Source organism: Chrysochloris asiatica, unplaced genomic scaffold (genome assembly GCF_000296735.1).
Source record: "Chrysochloris asiatica unplaced genomic scaffold, ChrAsi1.0 scaffold00266, whole genome shotgun sequence".
Classification (NCBI taxonomy): domain Eukaryota; kingdom Metazoa; phylum Chordata; class Mammalia; order Afrosoricida; family Chrysochloridae; genus Chrysochloris; species Chrysochloris asiatica.
The window spans coordinates 3,203,505-3,220,777 of NW_006408784.1; the positions used below are offsets into that span (position 1 = coordinate 3,203,505).

The 17,273-nt window shown below is 36.2% G+C and overlaps 2 protein-coding genes across 3 annotated transcripts in view; one reads left to right on the plus strand and one right to left on the minus strand.

The window, feature by feature from the left end:
• Positions 1-17,273, plus strand: part of NF1 (neurofibromin 1) — a 307,052-nt gene that overhangs the window by 239,212 nt on the left and 50,567 nt on the right. For both annotated transcript variants that reach the window (XM_006874227.1, XM_006874228.1), the window contains 2 exons: positions 14,459-14,891; positions 15,528-15,868. In XM_006874227.1, the coding sequence (XP_006874289.1) occupies positions 14,459-14,891; positions 15,528-15,868 (774 nt within the window). The remainder of the gene's footprint in view (positions 1-14,458; positions 14,892-15,527; positions 15,869-17,273) is intronic.
• On the minus strand, positions 8,442-9,155 carry EVI2A (ecotropic viral integration site 2A). Its single transcript, XM_006874230.1, has one exon. The coding sequence runs from the start codon at positions 9,153-9,155 to the stop codon at positions 8,442-8,444; it is 714 nt and encodes a 237-aa protein (XP_006874292.1).

Here is a 17,273-nt window from a genome sequence, read left to right on the forward strand (position 1 = left end):
AAGCATTAGAAAAGGAAGAACCAAAATGGGAACATAGTTATCAGCCCAGTTTAGGTTTGTAAGATTAATTTTGATAGTTTCACAACCTCCTTTATCAATAGGATGTTGGCAGGATGTTCAGTGTATGATATTTTCATATGCCATTTAAGGATTACAATAATGTTAAAACCATTTCCGTTTTTTTACTTATCTTACGTCTGCCTTCTACTTCTCAGTTAGCTGTCTACCCTCTTAAGATCTACTACTTTAGGATGCTAGAGTCTATGTTAGCATTTCTACTGCAGCAATTCAGAATAATCCAGAAAAGAAGGAACATGATTTTTCAAAAGGATAAATAGAGGGTATACTAATGAAGAAATTGACTTTTTCCAGCTCAGCAATACTGAGGCCAGTGTTAGTACCAATTTGGAAAGTTACTTTACGTATGTATCCAATGCATATGTAGTGGGTGAAATTTTCTTCTGCAGGGTAATCAATGAAAGAAAGAGCAATATAAGACAAGGAAGTAAAAGAAAGATTAAGATAAATTGAATTGAAAGAGGATATATAAAAAATACAAGATAGTATGAAAATACTCACTAAACAAAAGCTAATAATATACTCCACAGGAGAAAGAGGAGGCTTTCTGCTCCCATAAAGATTTACAACCTTGGAAACCCCACACAGTGCCCTTAAGAGTGGGAACTGACTCAATAGCACATGTAACAACAACTAAAACAAAATTTTTAGTAAGCACCAAATACATAATAAAAGGGTAGGTCAGTTGACTAAAGAAGGTATTGAAAAGAAGAAAAGTACGAAAAAGATGGAAGAAAGTGGTGATTATGTAAAATAGAAATACGTTGGGGAGAAGATGGACGTGGATGAAATAAGCAATCCCATAATGCTGCTGTCAACGGCCTACATTTGTGGGTACAGGACACCCATGGAGAGGAGAACTGTCTTCCTGAGATGGAGGACTTGAATGATCCATCTTCTCAAACTCATCTTTCTTTCAGACTCTCCTACTTGCTGTGTCTTTGGAATTCTCTCCCTGTCTGTTTTCTCCTTTTTTCCTTGGTACTACCTAGAATCATGTCTACTAATTACTTCAAAGAATCTATGTACACCCGTATGTGTGATTCCCTACCACCCCCTTAAAAATTTTTACGTCTGCTGCTTAGGCAAAATCCAAATTTGTCAAGCTTCACATGGCAGTATTCTCATTGTTTTAGACTGGCACTTTTGATGTTGGGTCTTACGCTTTTTCCTGGATATTTAAAATTTTCTAAAAAGAGGAAGGAAATAAAGCAATTACAGTGAAGCTTGAGCCCCCATGTGTAAACATAATATGTAAATACATAAGGGAATCCAGTAATTAAAATTGATGTTGAGTTGGGTATGGTAAGAAATATGTCATCTTTTAAAGGGTATAAAGGAGATTTAGATTACTGTATAATAGACAAAGGGCATGAATAGATAGCAGAATCAAAAACATCTGTATTACAGCTACTTTAATAGAACAAACAAAAACAAGTAATAATACAGATGTGAATACATTAAATTACATAGCATAGTATCTTTAGTATAATTATGAAACCATAAAAGGAAGAAACAGCAATTTTATATTCTAAGGAAGATTCCAAAGGGAAATTGACCTTGAATTACAATAGGGAGTGTTTATCAATAATCATAGCTACCATTTGTGGAACACCCACTAAATGCTAGCCACTGTTCTAGTTCAGCTAGCTTGTTGTTGTTGTTAAGTGCCGCTGAATCAGATCTGACCCATAGCGACCCTATACAGGGTTTCTGAGGAGCGACTGGTGAGCTTGAATCGCCGATCTTGCAGTTCACACGGCTTTGCAGTCTGGTGCATTACCCCACAGCGCCACACCAGCTAGCTTAGGTGGTAGTATCTTCATCTCACAGGGAAACTAAGACTTAAAGAAGTTGGGTAACTTGCCAAAGTGTCACAGCGTTAAGTAGTAGCACAGGTACAGAAACCATGCCCATCTCGTACCAAAGCCTCCTCCTTCTATTATACGTTACTATATATGCTACACTGCCTTTGATAGGAAAATTATAAAGTAAGAATCTCTGTGAAGGAAGGAAATGTAAACTCTCTGGGAACAGGAAAGTAAGTGTGACTTTTGTAACAAATAGTAAAGGGTAGGAAATAAATTACCAGAAAACCCAATTTAGTCCTGTGATTCTAGGAAAAAAAGCAAACAGTTACAGGAATTTTGAATGGTTAGCTTCTAAACTGTCATATTTAGTAAGTTTACTGAAAAAAACCTGAGATAATTTTTTAAATCTTGGAATTGATGGACCTCAGATTTATTTTTAGCAAATTAAAACTTACCAGAATCCATAAATTCTTCTAATCAGAATTATGTAGAAATTAATTGAAAAAAAACAACAACAACCCACAAGCATTGTTAAACTTTAAATTTGGGACTGACCCTTGGGAAATAATACAGAGAAGTCCTATCTAAAAAGGAAATTAAAATCTTTTAAGAGGGAACTTCAAAAAGTCCATGGAAAAAAAATGGATTTAAATGATAATGGAATTTGTCCAATTTTTTTAATCCCCCTTATATTTTTCTAAATACAGTATTGACTTTTATAAGGGAATACCATAAGTGCATAAAGTGTCATAATAAGCATGTTTTCTTACCACCTGCTGTGAATTTATTACTTGAAATTACTCATTTGTGTAGACTGCGATTTTTATTTTGCAAAGTATTTACTTAGTAATTACAGTTTATTCATGGAATAAGCATCTTTTATACATATTGGCTGCTTCTGTTGTTAATTCTGTGAGTGTTCATTTTTTTCTTATATGGTATGGCATTGTGGTATAAACACTGGACTACTAACTGAAAGGTTAGCAGTTCAAATCTACCAGCTGCTTCTTGGAAACCCTACACAGGATTGCTATACTTGACGGCACATAACACCAACAACATCTTGTATTGTTTACTAAAAGCTGAAATGACATTTATAACATAAATATGTAAACATGGATTTACATATACACATTTTCTCAGCATTTTTGTCTTGCTGTTGGTGGTGGTTGTGTGCTGTCAACTTGGATCTAATTCAATGATTTGCAATGTTTTCTGAGACTGTAAATTTTTACAGGAACAGAAAGCCTCATCTTTCACATGTGGAGCAACTGGCAGGTTTGAACTACTGACCTTGCAGTTAACAGCCCAGCTCGTAATCCACTATGCTACCAGGACTCCTTTTTTTGTTTTAGCAAGCTTTGAAAATGAGCTATATTTTCATCTTACTGCTACTTAAATATAAAATTCTGTTTGCATTAAAAAAAAGCATATATAATAATGATAATCAAGTACATCATCTAATTTCCTTTGATTTCTTTTTAAAGTAAGTGATGATAAAGGTGACTATTCTTACTTTGAAAATGAAAAATAATTACAAAATTTAATTTGTAGGTTATATATTATGTACAGGAAAATTTTAATCTATAGATTATATTAAGGAGCTCTGGTAGTATAGTGGTTACAAATTGGACTGCTAACCTCAGGGTCAGCAGTTTGAAACTACCAGCTGTTTCATAGGAGAAAGCTGAGGCTTTCTGCTCTCGTAAAGGTTTACAGCCTTGGAAACCCTGTACAGGGTCACTATGAATCGGAACCAACTCCACGGCAACCAACATCAACATAGATTATATTATAGTACAGGAAATTTTTATAGAAAGATAATAAGCATTTTTAGCAATTAATAGTTTGAAGATTTTAAATTTAGTTATATTCATGGACTATAATTCTGCATGTTGATTTTTACTTTATCTGCCATAGCTATAGTTACTATTTTGAGTGTAGAATTTAACAAACATTATGATTGAATTAATTTTAAAAGGGTTTATGTCTTAAAAACCTAGGTAAAAAATGTTTCTTCATGGTAAACTTACACATTTTTTTCCATGCAACAAAACCTGTTGTAAACATTTCTCAGTTGTTTAGCTTAAGTTTCAAATACAAGTGACATTGTTAGTTTATAAAATAAATTTTACATAAAGCAGTATCAAACTAAGTTGCCTGTGTGAAAATTGTCTTACCTCAGCTGTTAACTTCTTTTGTAGAATGCTATATATTCTTGTTTTAACTGGACATTTTGGTGATTTGGCTAAGAAAGCAAAAGGGGTGGTTCAGTTCAGATTAAAAATGGTCCCTTAGCTAACTGAAATGGTTTCTGTAGAAAAAGAGGAAGTTTATCAATAGTCACTTGCGGAAGTGCAATAAGCCACAAAATGACTAAGAAATGTAATGTTTTAACAAAACTTGTTTTGAAACATAATTTGGAGCTACATGATTTGAGTGCTTTTAATTCATATTTGAAGTAAACATTTGAAACTCTAATAATGATTCTAGAGCGCTGGTGGTGCTATAGGACAAGCATTGGACTGCTAACCACAAGGACAGTTGTTCAAGCCCACCAGCCATTCTGAGGGAGAAAGTTGAGGCTTTCTGGTAACAGAAAGATTTACAGCCTTGGAAATCCTATACAGGGGTTATACTAAGAGTCAGAACTGACTTGCTGGCACATAACAGCAACAAATGATAATATGATCATATAATTTATAGCTCAGAAAGGCACCCTGGAGAGGACAATTGTGTACTCTGAGGAGAAATTGTCAGTTGTTACCCATATTGAGGTTCCTTATATTCAGAAGTGAATGATGTTTCTATGATCTTAGGCAAGTTGTCGTACTTCTGAGTCACCATTTCCTCCTCTAGAGAGGTACTTTGCTCTCTTATTGGGGTTGTTGCAAGGATTAAATTAAATTAAATTAAATAACATGTATAACAGATTCTTTTTTCTTCATGTATTTGGAAGGAAACAAGGTAAATTTTCTCATTAGGACAAACCATCAGGACCTTCTGTGCAAAAGAAAAAAAGGAAGGAATGCGAGGGGTGGAGGTGGAAGCAGAGATAGAAAAAAGTTTGGAACTGGGTAGTGGTGATAGTTCTCTTCCAGTCGTGGTAAGGGTAAGACCTAGGGCTTAACTTTTTAAGTACTTACAACTTGATGCAAAAGAAATTGCTTTTTTGTTTTTAGAGGAGGACATAATATACAGTAGAATATAATCAAAATGCTGTCGAGGTTTTGAATTACGTGTCAAGTTTGGAGAGGAACCACTTGCTGTGATGCTCCTGAGCCTATAATAGTTCCTAACCAAGTGATACTGCTGTTCGGTGCCATCAAGTCAGTTCTCACTCAGAGCAACCTTGTCTTGTGTAGGGTTTCTGAGGAGCAGCTGGTTTCAACAGCCACCCGTGTGTTTAACAGTTCAGTGTTTTATTTTGTTTTTTCCCCAGTGCTTATTTTTTTTAAATACTAACTTGTTTTAGTTTTCTCTGGCAAACATTTATTTACATTTGAAGAATGCTTTGCGCAGTTATCATTATTTGGTCTGGTATAAATTTAAAGTCTCAAAATAAATCTCACATTTCAAATTTGCACAAAATGAGAACATTGTCTGGTTACATTTCCAGCCACGGCTGTTTTTCACCCCACAAGAGATAAACTGATGTCACCATGATTGGTATAGCCCACCACAGGCCAGATCGCCCGAGTTCAGGCTTCCTGAGATTTCTCTTGCTTTCTTTTTCACTTTGTAATCATTTAGCTGAAATAACATGGTTATGATTTATTGTTTGGTGGTATACCGTCGAGTCGATTCCAACTCATAGCGACCCTGTATAGGGTTTCTGAGGCTATAAATCTTTATGGGAGCAGAAAGCCTTCTTTTTTGTCCGTGGAACGGCTGTTCATTTTGAACTCCTGACCTTGAGGTTAGCAGCCCAACTGGTAACCACTACGCTACCAGAGCTCCTTATTGTTTAGGGAATTAATTTATCCACAAAATTTTCTCCCCTCCTTTAAAAATAACCAAGATCTTTGAACCACAGAACTTTAAAGAAATACATTTGATGACCAAAAGCTGTGTCACCTAGAAAGTTTTGCAAAAATTAACCAGTGCCTGGAATTCACCCATTCCAACTGAATCCAGAAGTAAGAGAGAGAGTGGAATTAGGCATTGATGTTTTTTAAAAAGCCTCAGATGGTTCTTCAAGCATTCAGGGTGAGGAAACACTAACCTTAAAAGGAGAGTAAGATGTGGCCATTCAAAAAAAAGAAAAGGGGGCAAGGAAAAAAAAAAGCTGACCTGTTGACTAAATAAATACTCCACAAGGCATGAGATTTTTTTTTTCTTTTTTTTTGTGGCACAGGTGTGCACATGTTTCATTCTGTTGTGCATTGATTGGGTTATTGTGAGCCCGAACCGACTCAATGGCATCTAATAACAACAAGTCTTTAATTAGTATGTCCTTGTCCCATGTCAGTTTCAGTAGAGGAAAGTCTTTCAAACTAGCTTTTATACATGATGGGAGTCCTGGTGGGGTGCTATAGCACAAGCACTGGACCAGAAGGTCAGTTTGAGTCACCACGAGTTTGGAACTAACTTGACGGCACTTAACAATTAAAGAGGGAAGTTTCTATTTAAATCTAAGTCATTATGTTACTTGAAGCTACTTTTAAACTTTTATTGTGAATTAAATGAAAACAGATCATCAGTTTTATATTCAACAAACATAAGCTTTGTTTCATCTCGATTGCGGTTGCCTCAGTGTAACATCACTTACCCTAGTTCCTCCCTAAGTTTCTTGTTTCCATTCCTCTTTTCTCCACCTTTCTGATGTTGTCCTTAAGTAAATGCTGCCCTTTTAATCTTGAGCCGATGACCATTCTATGGTGTGTGTACCACACTAGTGTTGTTATCTCTTCTATATACCTATCTAGTGCTTGGCTGAAAATTGAACCACAGGGATGAATTCAGTTTCAGACCTTAAGGGTGACCAAGAGCCATAGTCTTAGGGTTCCACCTGTCTCTGACCAGTGTGTCTGGTCTTTCTTAGGATTCTGAGGTTTTGTACTACATTCCCCTCCCCCCCCACCACCACTCTTTCTAGGACCTTCTAATGAAATCCCTTTCAGAGCAGTTGGTAGTGGTAATTGAGCACCATGTTTTTCTAGTCTCAGGGTCATGGAGACTGATGTTCTTATGGTTCATATTAGTCTGTTGGAATAATTTTTTCCAAGTTTTTTCAGTTTCCCTCACTCTTATTTCCTCCAGACAGGAAGCGGCCAATAGTTGCACCTTAGATGGCTGCTCATGAGCTTTCAAGATTCCCATCACAACTCACCGTTGTTTTTGTGGACTGTGTTATGCCATCCCTTTAGACTATGGTTCTTAGCCCCCAAAACCAGCACATCGTTCCCTCAAAGTGTTTGGTAATGTCTAAGAAGTTTTCGTAATTTTGTCCCCTGTGTGCTCCCCATATTTTGAAACTATTTTTTGGGTTAAATTATTGAAGGTTAAAATGAAAACTTGAGTTTTCCAGGTATGATTAACACACACACACACGCCTTTCCTTTTCTCATGTTATATTTAAATAGTTATTGTTGTTGCTATGAGTCAAGTTTTGACTCAGAGACACCCTGCTTAGGGTTTACAAGGCTTTAAATTTCAGCTGGCAGGCTTGAACAGCAGACTATATAGGTCACAGCCCAGTGCTTATTGTCTGAAGCAATCAATCATGTTCCCATTTAAATATTAGACATATAAAATTGGTCACCTTTTAGGCCACTTTGACATCCTTAAAGCCCAAAAATTAGCCAGACTTTGGATATTTGCCATGCATATTTCAATAAGCATTTATAGAAAAGATGCATGTTACACTTAAACAGGTAATAGAAATCTTATCTATTTTAAGTGTGTCCTATTTGCTGTTGATCTTTATAGTGCAAGTATACATAGTCACAGTTTTATTTAACTAGTTTTAATTTACTATACAAAATTTAAAGGTTTTATTTAATATTTATGTAGAAAAACACTTTGTTTTGCATGTCATATGTAAAGATGAAAACATCTAACCTAAAATTAGCAGTGTTGGATTATGAATGAACTAGTATGGATTCTGTCATATTTGGCAAAAAATAAAAAGTACCATTGAAATACGCAACTCAACTATATACACTAGGAATTCAACTTCTTTTAGATGCTGACGCATATACTTGACTCTAAACTCTTCCAAGTTTGTTACATCCAAAGAAAGATTTTCTAACTGTTACTGATTAAATAACACATATTTAATTATTCCTTTGTACCTCTACTGGCCAGCTCCCTTGACACATCTTAGAGCTTTTCTCAGTTGCTTAATTGCTTTATTATACTTTTAAAAATATTCAGTGTTAAGACAGAAGTGCACAGCTTAAGTAATTAAGTAAACAGCCGTAGTTCTCTTCCTGCCTGCTTGCTTCTAATTTGTAAGGTGTGACCTGTCAAATTGTAGACCGCTAGATCAACACTTTTGACATTAAATACCAAACTGACTTCATTTTTACTCCACAGTCTTACTCACTGCTATGTTGCATTTATCTTCATTAAAGTCTTAGTTAGTCTTTCAGTTCCTTCTTCATCTTTTCTTCCCCTTGTAGCTGTGAGCACTTCAGTGGATTGCATCATTAGGTTGGGCCCTGTGAGCTGTTTTGCTCTTTTCCAAGTGTCTGAATCAGCAGGCCAGAGCCCACTGCTTGCCAGAAAATCACCATTGCTTCGAGGCTGACGTTTGCCTGCTTGTTTTGATCTTCTGAGAGATGAGACTTTGTTTGCCAGAATCACAGTTGATAGAAATAGAAGAGTACAGATAAGAAAAAGCAGTGCAATGATAATGAAGCAAATGAGCATGGCCATTTTGTTGTTGTTTTCATCACAGACATCCTTTTTGGAAATTTCACTATGACTCTTGCTTGTGTTTTTTATGTTCTGTACTGTTGGAGAATTGTTCCTGATTATAGAAGGTGTATAACTCTCCTGTTCAAATTTGGTAGTTAAAGATTTGATGTCAGTTGATATTGCTATTTCAGGCATACTTGTAGAGTTGCCTTTATAGTCACCTGCTTCAGGAGTTGTGTTAATATTTTTATCTTGGTTTTCGTCTGACTTGTTTTGGATAACTGGATCCCAGACAGTGTTGTTAGCCCACATATGGATGTAGTTTGCTTTTGTTCCAGGGGACAGGAAAAAAACTGTTGTCATCAGGAAGGCAAGATGCAGGTAATTTCCTGAGAGCGTCATATCCATGAGTATACTGGTAATCTGTTGGTATAGCAGTAATTTGTTAATTTGTGAAAGAATTATGTTTTCTGGTTTTGGTTATTATAATTGAAAGCTGAAAAATCATACCTAGCATTTGCTGTTCTGCTCAGCTAAAAAAAATTTTTCTGTTAGTCTAAGGCTTTGCATAAAGAAACATTTTAATTTCTGCTACTCTTTCAGATGCTAGAAGTTAACATTACAGCTAACTATTAACCATTTTAAACTGAATATTATGAGTTTATGTAGTGTTCTTCCTTTCAAGCATACTAGACTTCAGCTTTGAGTCAGATACTTCTGCTTTTACTTTTTTGATTCCTCCTTTAAAATAAAAAAAATTTTAAAAATCCAAGGATCATTCTTGCAGAACCTCCCCACCCTCTAACAAATGTATCACCAATTTTTATAATAAAGGAGACAGAAATGTGCCCATGAAGCAGTTTGTTTCATGTATGGCTTTGTCTTTTTGCTTTTTTTTGTTGTTGTTGTTAAGTGCCGTCGAGTCGGTTCCAACCCATAGCGACCCTGTACAGGGTTTCCGAGGGTGTAAATCCTTACGGGAGTAGAAAGCCTCATCTTTCTCCCACAGAGCGCCTGGTAGTTTCGAACTGCTGACCTTAAGGTTCGCAGCCCGATTCGTAACCACTACGCTACCAGAGCCACTTTTTTGCTTTTTTTAGGCAGGGCTTTTTAATGTTGTCAAGTGCCATCGAGTCAGTTCTGACTCATAGCGACCCTGTGTAGGGTTTCCAAGGAGTGCCCAGTGAGCTTGAACCGCTGATCTTGCTGTTTAAACTGACTTTTACAGTTCAAAAAAGTTAATATAAGGGAAATGGACTTCAAATAGGAATTGAAGGTGTTTTTGTTTTTGTTTACTTGGATGTTTATCTTGAAGCATAGACTAAAGCTTAGAAATAAATTCCCTGTACTTGTGAAAGCACTTTTATGGTGGTGGTTCTCTCTTTTCAGTAACTCCTAAGTTATTAGTAGCTTTCTGAAAACAAAGACTTGCTAGTTCAGCATAAAAACTTGGCATTACAAAGAAAGAGAAGCAGATTCTTTTTGAAAGAATCAAAAGCTCAACGATTTTTGTTCATCATCATTTATGTATAGCCTTTTAAATGAAAAATATGACATAGTATTTTCAAAAGAAATTGTACAATGAAAGGACTAAGATATGGAACATTGGATTATATGGATTTAGAAGAAAGTGAAAAAACACGATCATAAGAGTTTCAGCATTGAAAATTTGAGTGTCAAGTGTTACTGTGAGCTCCTTGGAAGCCAGTACAAAAAGGGACAAGCAACTTTTGGTCATAATTTTTATTATTCACCATATGATTGAAGATTTAAATAGAAATGGCATGTTCAGGTACTGGTACTTTAGCAGGAAAGATTGATTTACCATCATTCTATTTGATTAATTTGTATGAACTAATTTTCTAAGCATATTAGCATTTATTTACTACAATAAGAAACAAAAAACTTGTTTGTTCTGCTGAGATTTACTAACTGAAGTTCTTGTTAAAAAACCCAGTGTATTTTATAGGTGTTCTTCTCAAACTAAAATGTACATAGGAACCATTGATTCAGTAGGTATAGGGTGGGTCTTAAGAGTCTACATTTCTAAACTGCTCTCAAGTGAAACAGTTTGTTATATGTAATTAGATGACATTTGCATACCATCGATATACAGAAATTGAGAAGAATCCATGTGGGATGTTGAGCTATACAAATAAAAGTGGTTCTTAGTAGTGTTTATATGCAGTCAAGTCAGTTCTGACTCATAGTGACCTTATAGAGGGTTTCAAAAACTGTTCATCTTCACAAGAGTAAAAAGTCTTATCTTTTTCCAGAGGAATGGCTAGTTGATTTAAGCTGCTGACTTTGCCGTTAACAACTCACCTAGTAACCCACTATGCTACCAGGGCTTTTAACAGATCATAAACAACACAAACTGGAAGCTAACTTCTGAGATAATATTTTGTGTTAATAATAGGAAAAACCTTTATTAATATAAATGTTCTAGAATTAGGATTATTTTTTAGGTTAAGACCTTTAATATGAGCTAAAGATAAAATGCACTGATTTTCATGTAACAGTGCTCAGCTTCAACTTTGAAATTTTGAATGGCATAAAGCTTTGGTTATTACAATGAGAAATAGTGTAATTTGGGTTAGCATGTGATTTATCTGTTTATACTACATTATACTTATGCATTTAATGTAAGAATGATTTACAGTGTATTATTCCCATCATATTAATTCATTAAGAATGTACTACGCATCATAGCATTCTGAACACATCTTAACAGTGCTTAAGCACAGGGCACATAATAGGCCTGCTGTTGATTGTCTTCAGCCAGATGTACTGCCATCCCCAAATAAACAAACTGTTAACAAAATGAGACTTTCTCTTATCCTTACAGATGTGGAGAATTGAGGCCTAATTTATGCCATGGACACTAGGTTATATTATCAAACATTTTCTTTGTATCTGGTCATTTTCAGTAAAATTCAAAATACCTAACCATTAGTCATGAGAAATTTACCTTTTAAACCTTCACTCCCAAGTAAAACTTTCCAGTTCATTTGTAGAATCTAAACTTTGTCTTTGCCAATCTTAGTTTACAATTCCTTGTTGATTATAAATCTTTCTACTTCTAAATTTGTAAATAAAACTTAAATTTTATTTAATAGGATAGGAAAAAATAGTATACATCCATTTTCAATCACTTGTAATTCTACTTGTTAGTGAGATTCTTAAGTACTGTTTGAAAGCGCTTCCTTCAACATGAATTGATACACAGTTATAAGTGAAAAGATATAAGAAAAATGCATATTATATATAGATACATATATATGTAACCTACCTTATGAAATGCTTGGTCAAAATCTGTTTATAATGTGATTTTAATAAATCACGTCTTTTCTTGTCTTGAAGCACAGCTTCCAAGTAATTTAAAACAGAATTGACTTGGAGATTAAGAATCTTAAAGTAAATCTGCAGTAAAAAAGGATATGTACAGCTAGCTTTCCACTTCTAAAGCCAAACCACAGATGGATGACACATTTCCTTTCCACTGCAGCTAAAGCACATGTCAGAGGGGAGAGAGAGGGAAAAAAACAACCCTCCAACTTGTCTAGTTGGCCACTGGCAATGACAGGAGGCTTTGTAGAGTAAATCCCGCCTCCAGAGTGTGGAGGGGTTTCCACGAGAGCCTTTTGACTTTCTGCTCGTTATATATGCATGCATTCATATCATTCAAAAAAAATTATGAAATAGCATATACCCTACAGCATTAAACTCTTCTTCAAAAATTGTATTTATTACCATAGATTGTTCTGTTAGCACCAGTTTAGAGACTCTGGAGTGCTGGCCAAGTAATAGAAACAGCAATATTGATATTAAGTACGTCAAATTATAGAGCTACAAAACGATTTGAGAAAATATCTAGCTTACATGATAAAGAAAATGCTTCCGTGTCATGTGGTGTACATGACTGACACAGTGGCAACAACAGGCTCAAGCATAACAAAGATTGTGAGGAGGCACAGGACCAGGCAGGGCTTGGTTTTATTGTAAATAGGGTCACTTTGAGTCCGCATTGAATCCGCAGCACCTCACAACAACAATAGCAAAATGGATTTGATTTTTTCCTCCCAAAGTGGCTGCTCCTTATGATCTCTCTGTTTCTGTTCCTCATCACAGTGTTCATTGTCCCCTCAGAGGCTTGATACGTAACAAATTCTTTGTATTCAGTTCCTTTCTTTGAGCCCTGATCCGGCCTTAGATCTTACAGATCCTTTCATCATATTCTGAGATCAACTTCCTCTTCTCTATTTTACTGTTACTATATAGTATTTTGGGGAGTCTTGAGTTGCATTGCTGACCACAAGGTTGGCAGTTCAAACCCACCAACTGCTCCTTGGAAATCCTATACAGGATCACTATGAGTTGGAAAAGACATGATGATACCTAACAACAACATATTTTAGATCCTTGGTGTAGGCCATGACAGACTATTACTATAACTTGTTTGCTATCCCTCCCCCAACTCCTTCATTTCATTTTGTATACATAATTATAAGTGATTCCAAAATGTTGGTGCACGTAATTAGACATGAGATGAGAAGTTTGTTTAAAAACAATAAAATTGTCATGACCCTAGTACTAGATTCATATTTAGTAGGATTGGATTGGGACCATGAAACTACAATTTTGTCAGGTACCACAATTGATTCTGGTGCTGGTGACTCACAGAACATACTACTAAAAATGCTGAACCCCCCTGGAGAAAATATAAGTTCCTCAGTTGAATACTTAAGGTTTCTTGACAACTTCACTATTATCTGTTTTTCCAGCTTTATCTCTCAAAACTATCCTACATGAATCCATTTTATCTATGCCAGTTGACTATTTCCTCAACACAGTCAGTTACCTATTTCTTTTCTACTTCATCTCCCTCCATGAGGCTTTCCTGATCCCTCTTGTTGTGTTCTAAATTCTACTCTTACTCAATTCAGCCCCTGCATATTCCATCCATATAGTGTCACTGAGTACCCAGTTTGTGTTGATTACACCCTCTTCCGAACCCAATAGCTGTATTTTTTCCCTGTAGTTCCTTTGATACATGATTATATACTGTCTCATTTATTTCATCTTAAAACATTTTCTGTTGTTTTAAAATCATTTAACTTGCCTTTTTTTTTTTCTTATTTCCTCCCCAAAAGATTTAAAACTGAAATGAGGATATTTATATTAAAAATTCAAGAGGTAAAAATATTTATCTATAGTACTGTCACCAGAGTCCTCAAGTATAGAACACTTTTGTTGTTATTAAGTGCCATCACGTCAATTCCAACTCATAGTGACCCTGTGTAGAGTTTCCTGGTGATTTTGAACTGCTGGCCTACATTTAGCGGTCCAGGGCTTAACCAGGACCCCTACATTCCATATACATATACACATGTTTGAAAGGCCCGGAGGCAACCATTCAGTGTCCACTGCTTTTCTGTTTTCATGACTTGATGGGTACATTTGCTTTTTAATTTGGCTTTTTTGTTGTTAAAATTTTACATTAGAAATTTGTCTCTACATTTTTAGTCTTATCATTGTCTAAAGAACAACTCATTTAAAGAATGGATTCAGATTTTGTGTAAGTGTGCTATATTGTTTTCAATGGAGAACTAATCAGAAAACAAAGTAATAAATAAAGGATACATGTATATTTTATCCAGATCTGTGTTAACAGTCTGTGTCCTTTCTGTCATTTTTTTTCTTAGATTCAAAACTGGTCAAATCAATGGCGACTTGTTGATATACCACGTCTTGCTGACTTTAAAGCCATATTATGCAAAGCCATATGAAATTGTAGTGGATCTTACCCATACTGGGCCTAGTAATCGCTTTAAAACGGACTTTCTCTCCAAGTGGTTTGTTGTTTTTCCTGGCTTCGCTTATGACAATGTCTCTGCAGTCTACATCTACAACTGTAACTCCTGGGTCAGGGAGTATACCAAGTATCACGAGCGACTGCTGACTGGCCTCAAAGGCAGCAAAAGGCTCATTTTCATAGACTGTCCCGGGAAATTGGCTGAACACATAGAACATGAACAACAGAAACTTCCTGCTGCCACCTTGGCTTTAGAAGAAGACTTGAAAGTATTCCACAACGCTCTCAAGTTAGCTCACAAAGACACCAAAGTTTCTATTAAAGTAAGTTTCACTCTGTGTTATATAAATGCTTTATTATCTTTCCTCACTAACCAGACTGCATCCTGGTCCCTATAGGTGTTCCCCGATAGTAGTGAGTCAAATGTGAAGTAGTTTCAGATGTAGGAAAACCAAGATAGGTCTCCATGGGGGTCTTGGGGAAGATATGATAGTTGTACACTTTCATTGTGTTCTAGGTTGGGTTGGAGACGAGAGAGTTGTAGAGAGGGGATTTAGCTGTATATTCATACTTACAAATGGTAGGAAGATGGAGAGTAGAAATTAGCTGGAGTTCTGATTATTAGATGCTTTTTGCAGAGTGAGGAAAATGAAGCTTCAGGATAAAATTAGTAAAGTAATTGTCAATAGGATTCTTCACCTTTTTTGAAAGCAAAAATAAGACTTTGAGAAAAATGGTTTTTTTCTCCCATGTAAAGTATCACATAATTCACAATAAAACATTTTTAAAAAAATTTTTATAGTCTTTTTAAAGAGCATTTATCATAATAATTATTGAATCCAGTAGACTGTGTAATGGTGGTAATGTGTTTGTTGGTTGGTTGGGTTTTGGTGCCTCTCAGAAATCTACATAACAGGATTTAATTCTTGTACACCCCACCTCTCACTTCCATTTTCTAGGTTGGTTCTACTGCTGTTCAGGTAACCTCAGCAGAACGAACAAAAGTTTTGGGGCAATCTGTCTTTCTAAACGATATCTATTATGCCTCTGAAATTGAAGAGATCTGTCTAGTGGATGAGAACCAGTTCACTTTAACCATTGCAAACCAGGGCACACCACTCACCTTCATGCACCAGGAATGTGAAGCCATTGTCCAGTCCATCATTCATATCCGGACACGCTGGGAGCTGTCACAGCCTGACTCCATTCCCCAGCACACCAAGATTCGGCCAAAAGACGTCCCTGGGACACTGCTCAATATTGCATTACTTAATTTGGGTAGTTCAGACCCTAGCTTACGGTAAGTCTTTTACAATCTCAATTGAACTTTATTCAGGGCTTGTTGCTTTTAAAATGATGAAATCACATAATAAGCCTTTGAAACAGCCTCTGCCCTAATATTGTAAATAGGAAGGTATGCTATATTATTGGTTAACCAGTGTAACTTCAAGTTTAAGAATTGTAGAATTCTGGATAGTGTGATTCACACTAAATCCAATATATGTTCTTTCTCTAGGAAATTTTCATCTGAAACAGGCAATATGAAAGATTTTTCAAATTATTTATTTACATCTACTAATGGGACTGCAAACCGCAAGGTCAGCAGTTCAAAACTACCAGCTATTCTGCAGGAGAAAGATGAGGCTTTCTGCTCTTGTAAAGATTTACAGCCTCGGAAATCCTGTACAGGGTCGCTATGAATCGGAACCGACTCCACGGCACATAACCACCACCACCACCCCTAAATTAAAGGAGCTCTGGTAGCATAGTGGTTACAAGTTGGGATACTAACCTCAAGGTCAGCAGTTCGAAACTACTAGCGGTTCCGTGGGAGAAAGATGAGGCTCTCTGCTCCTGTAAAGAAGTACAGCCTCGGAAACCCTTTGCGGGGTCTCTATGAGTCGGAACCAACTACATGGCACATACCCCCATCAACCAACCCCTAAATTAAGTTTCTCTTGCTCTGAGTCCTTTTAAATTTTCCCATGTACAAAACTGTATCACTGTTAAGTGTGGTGGTGGTGGTGGTAGTGTGCTGTGGAGTCAGTTCTGACTCATAGTGACCCTGTACAGGGTTTCCAAGGCTGTAAATTTTTACGGGAGCAGAAAGCCTCCCTCATCTATATCCCGCGAAACAGCTGGTAGTTTCCTACTGCTGACCTTGAGGTTAGCAGCCCGCCTTGTAAGCACTACGCTACCAGAGCTCCTTACTGTTAAGCATACTAATAGTCAAATTAGGTTAACATTGACAGGAAGGCCTAATGTTCAGTAACTCAAGCAGTAACATTATTGCATACTTCCTGCTTATGTGACTAAAGCAAATACAGATGTCTTCGGAGGATAGTGTAATTGGTTCTGCTTAGGGTTAGTCATTTGAATTTGGATCTGGAAAGAGCTTGGCCCTGTGGAGTTAGTAGATTTACTTTAAATCTAAGTCTACTACTACTTTTTAGGTGTGTATGATTTTGAGCAAGTTACTGAAGTTCTATGAACTCTGTAGTTTTCTCATTTGTAAAGTGAAGGAAACTATGCCTCCCTACAAAGACTTAATAAAAAAATACATGTGGTGGTTCTGAGCTGTGGAGTTGATTCCAACTTACAGAAAGCCTGTGTAGGGTTTACAAAGCTGTAAATCTTTATGGTAGCAGAAAGCCTTTTCTTTCGCCTCTGGAACAGCTGGTAGTTTTGAACTGCTGACCTTGAGG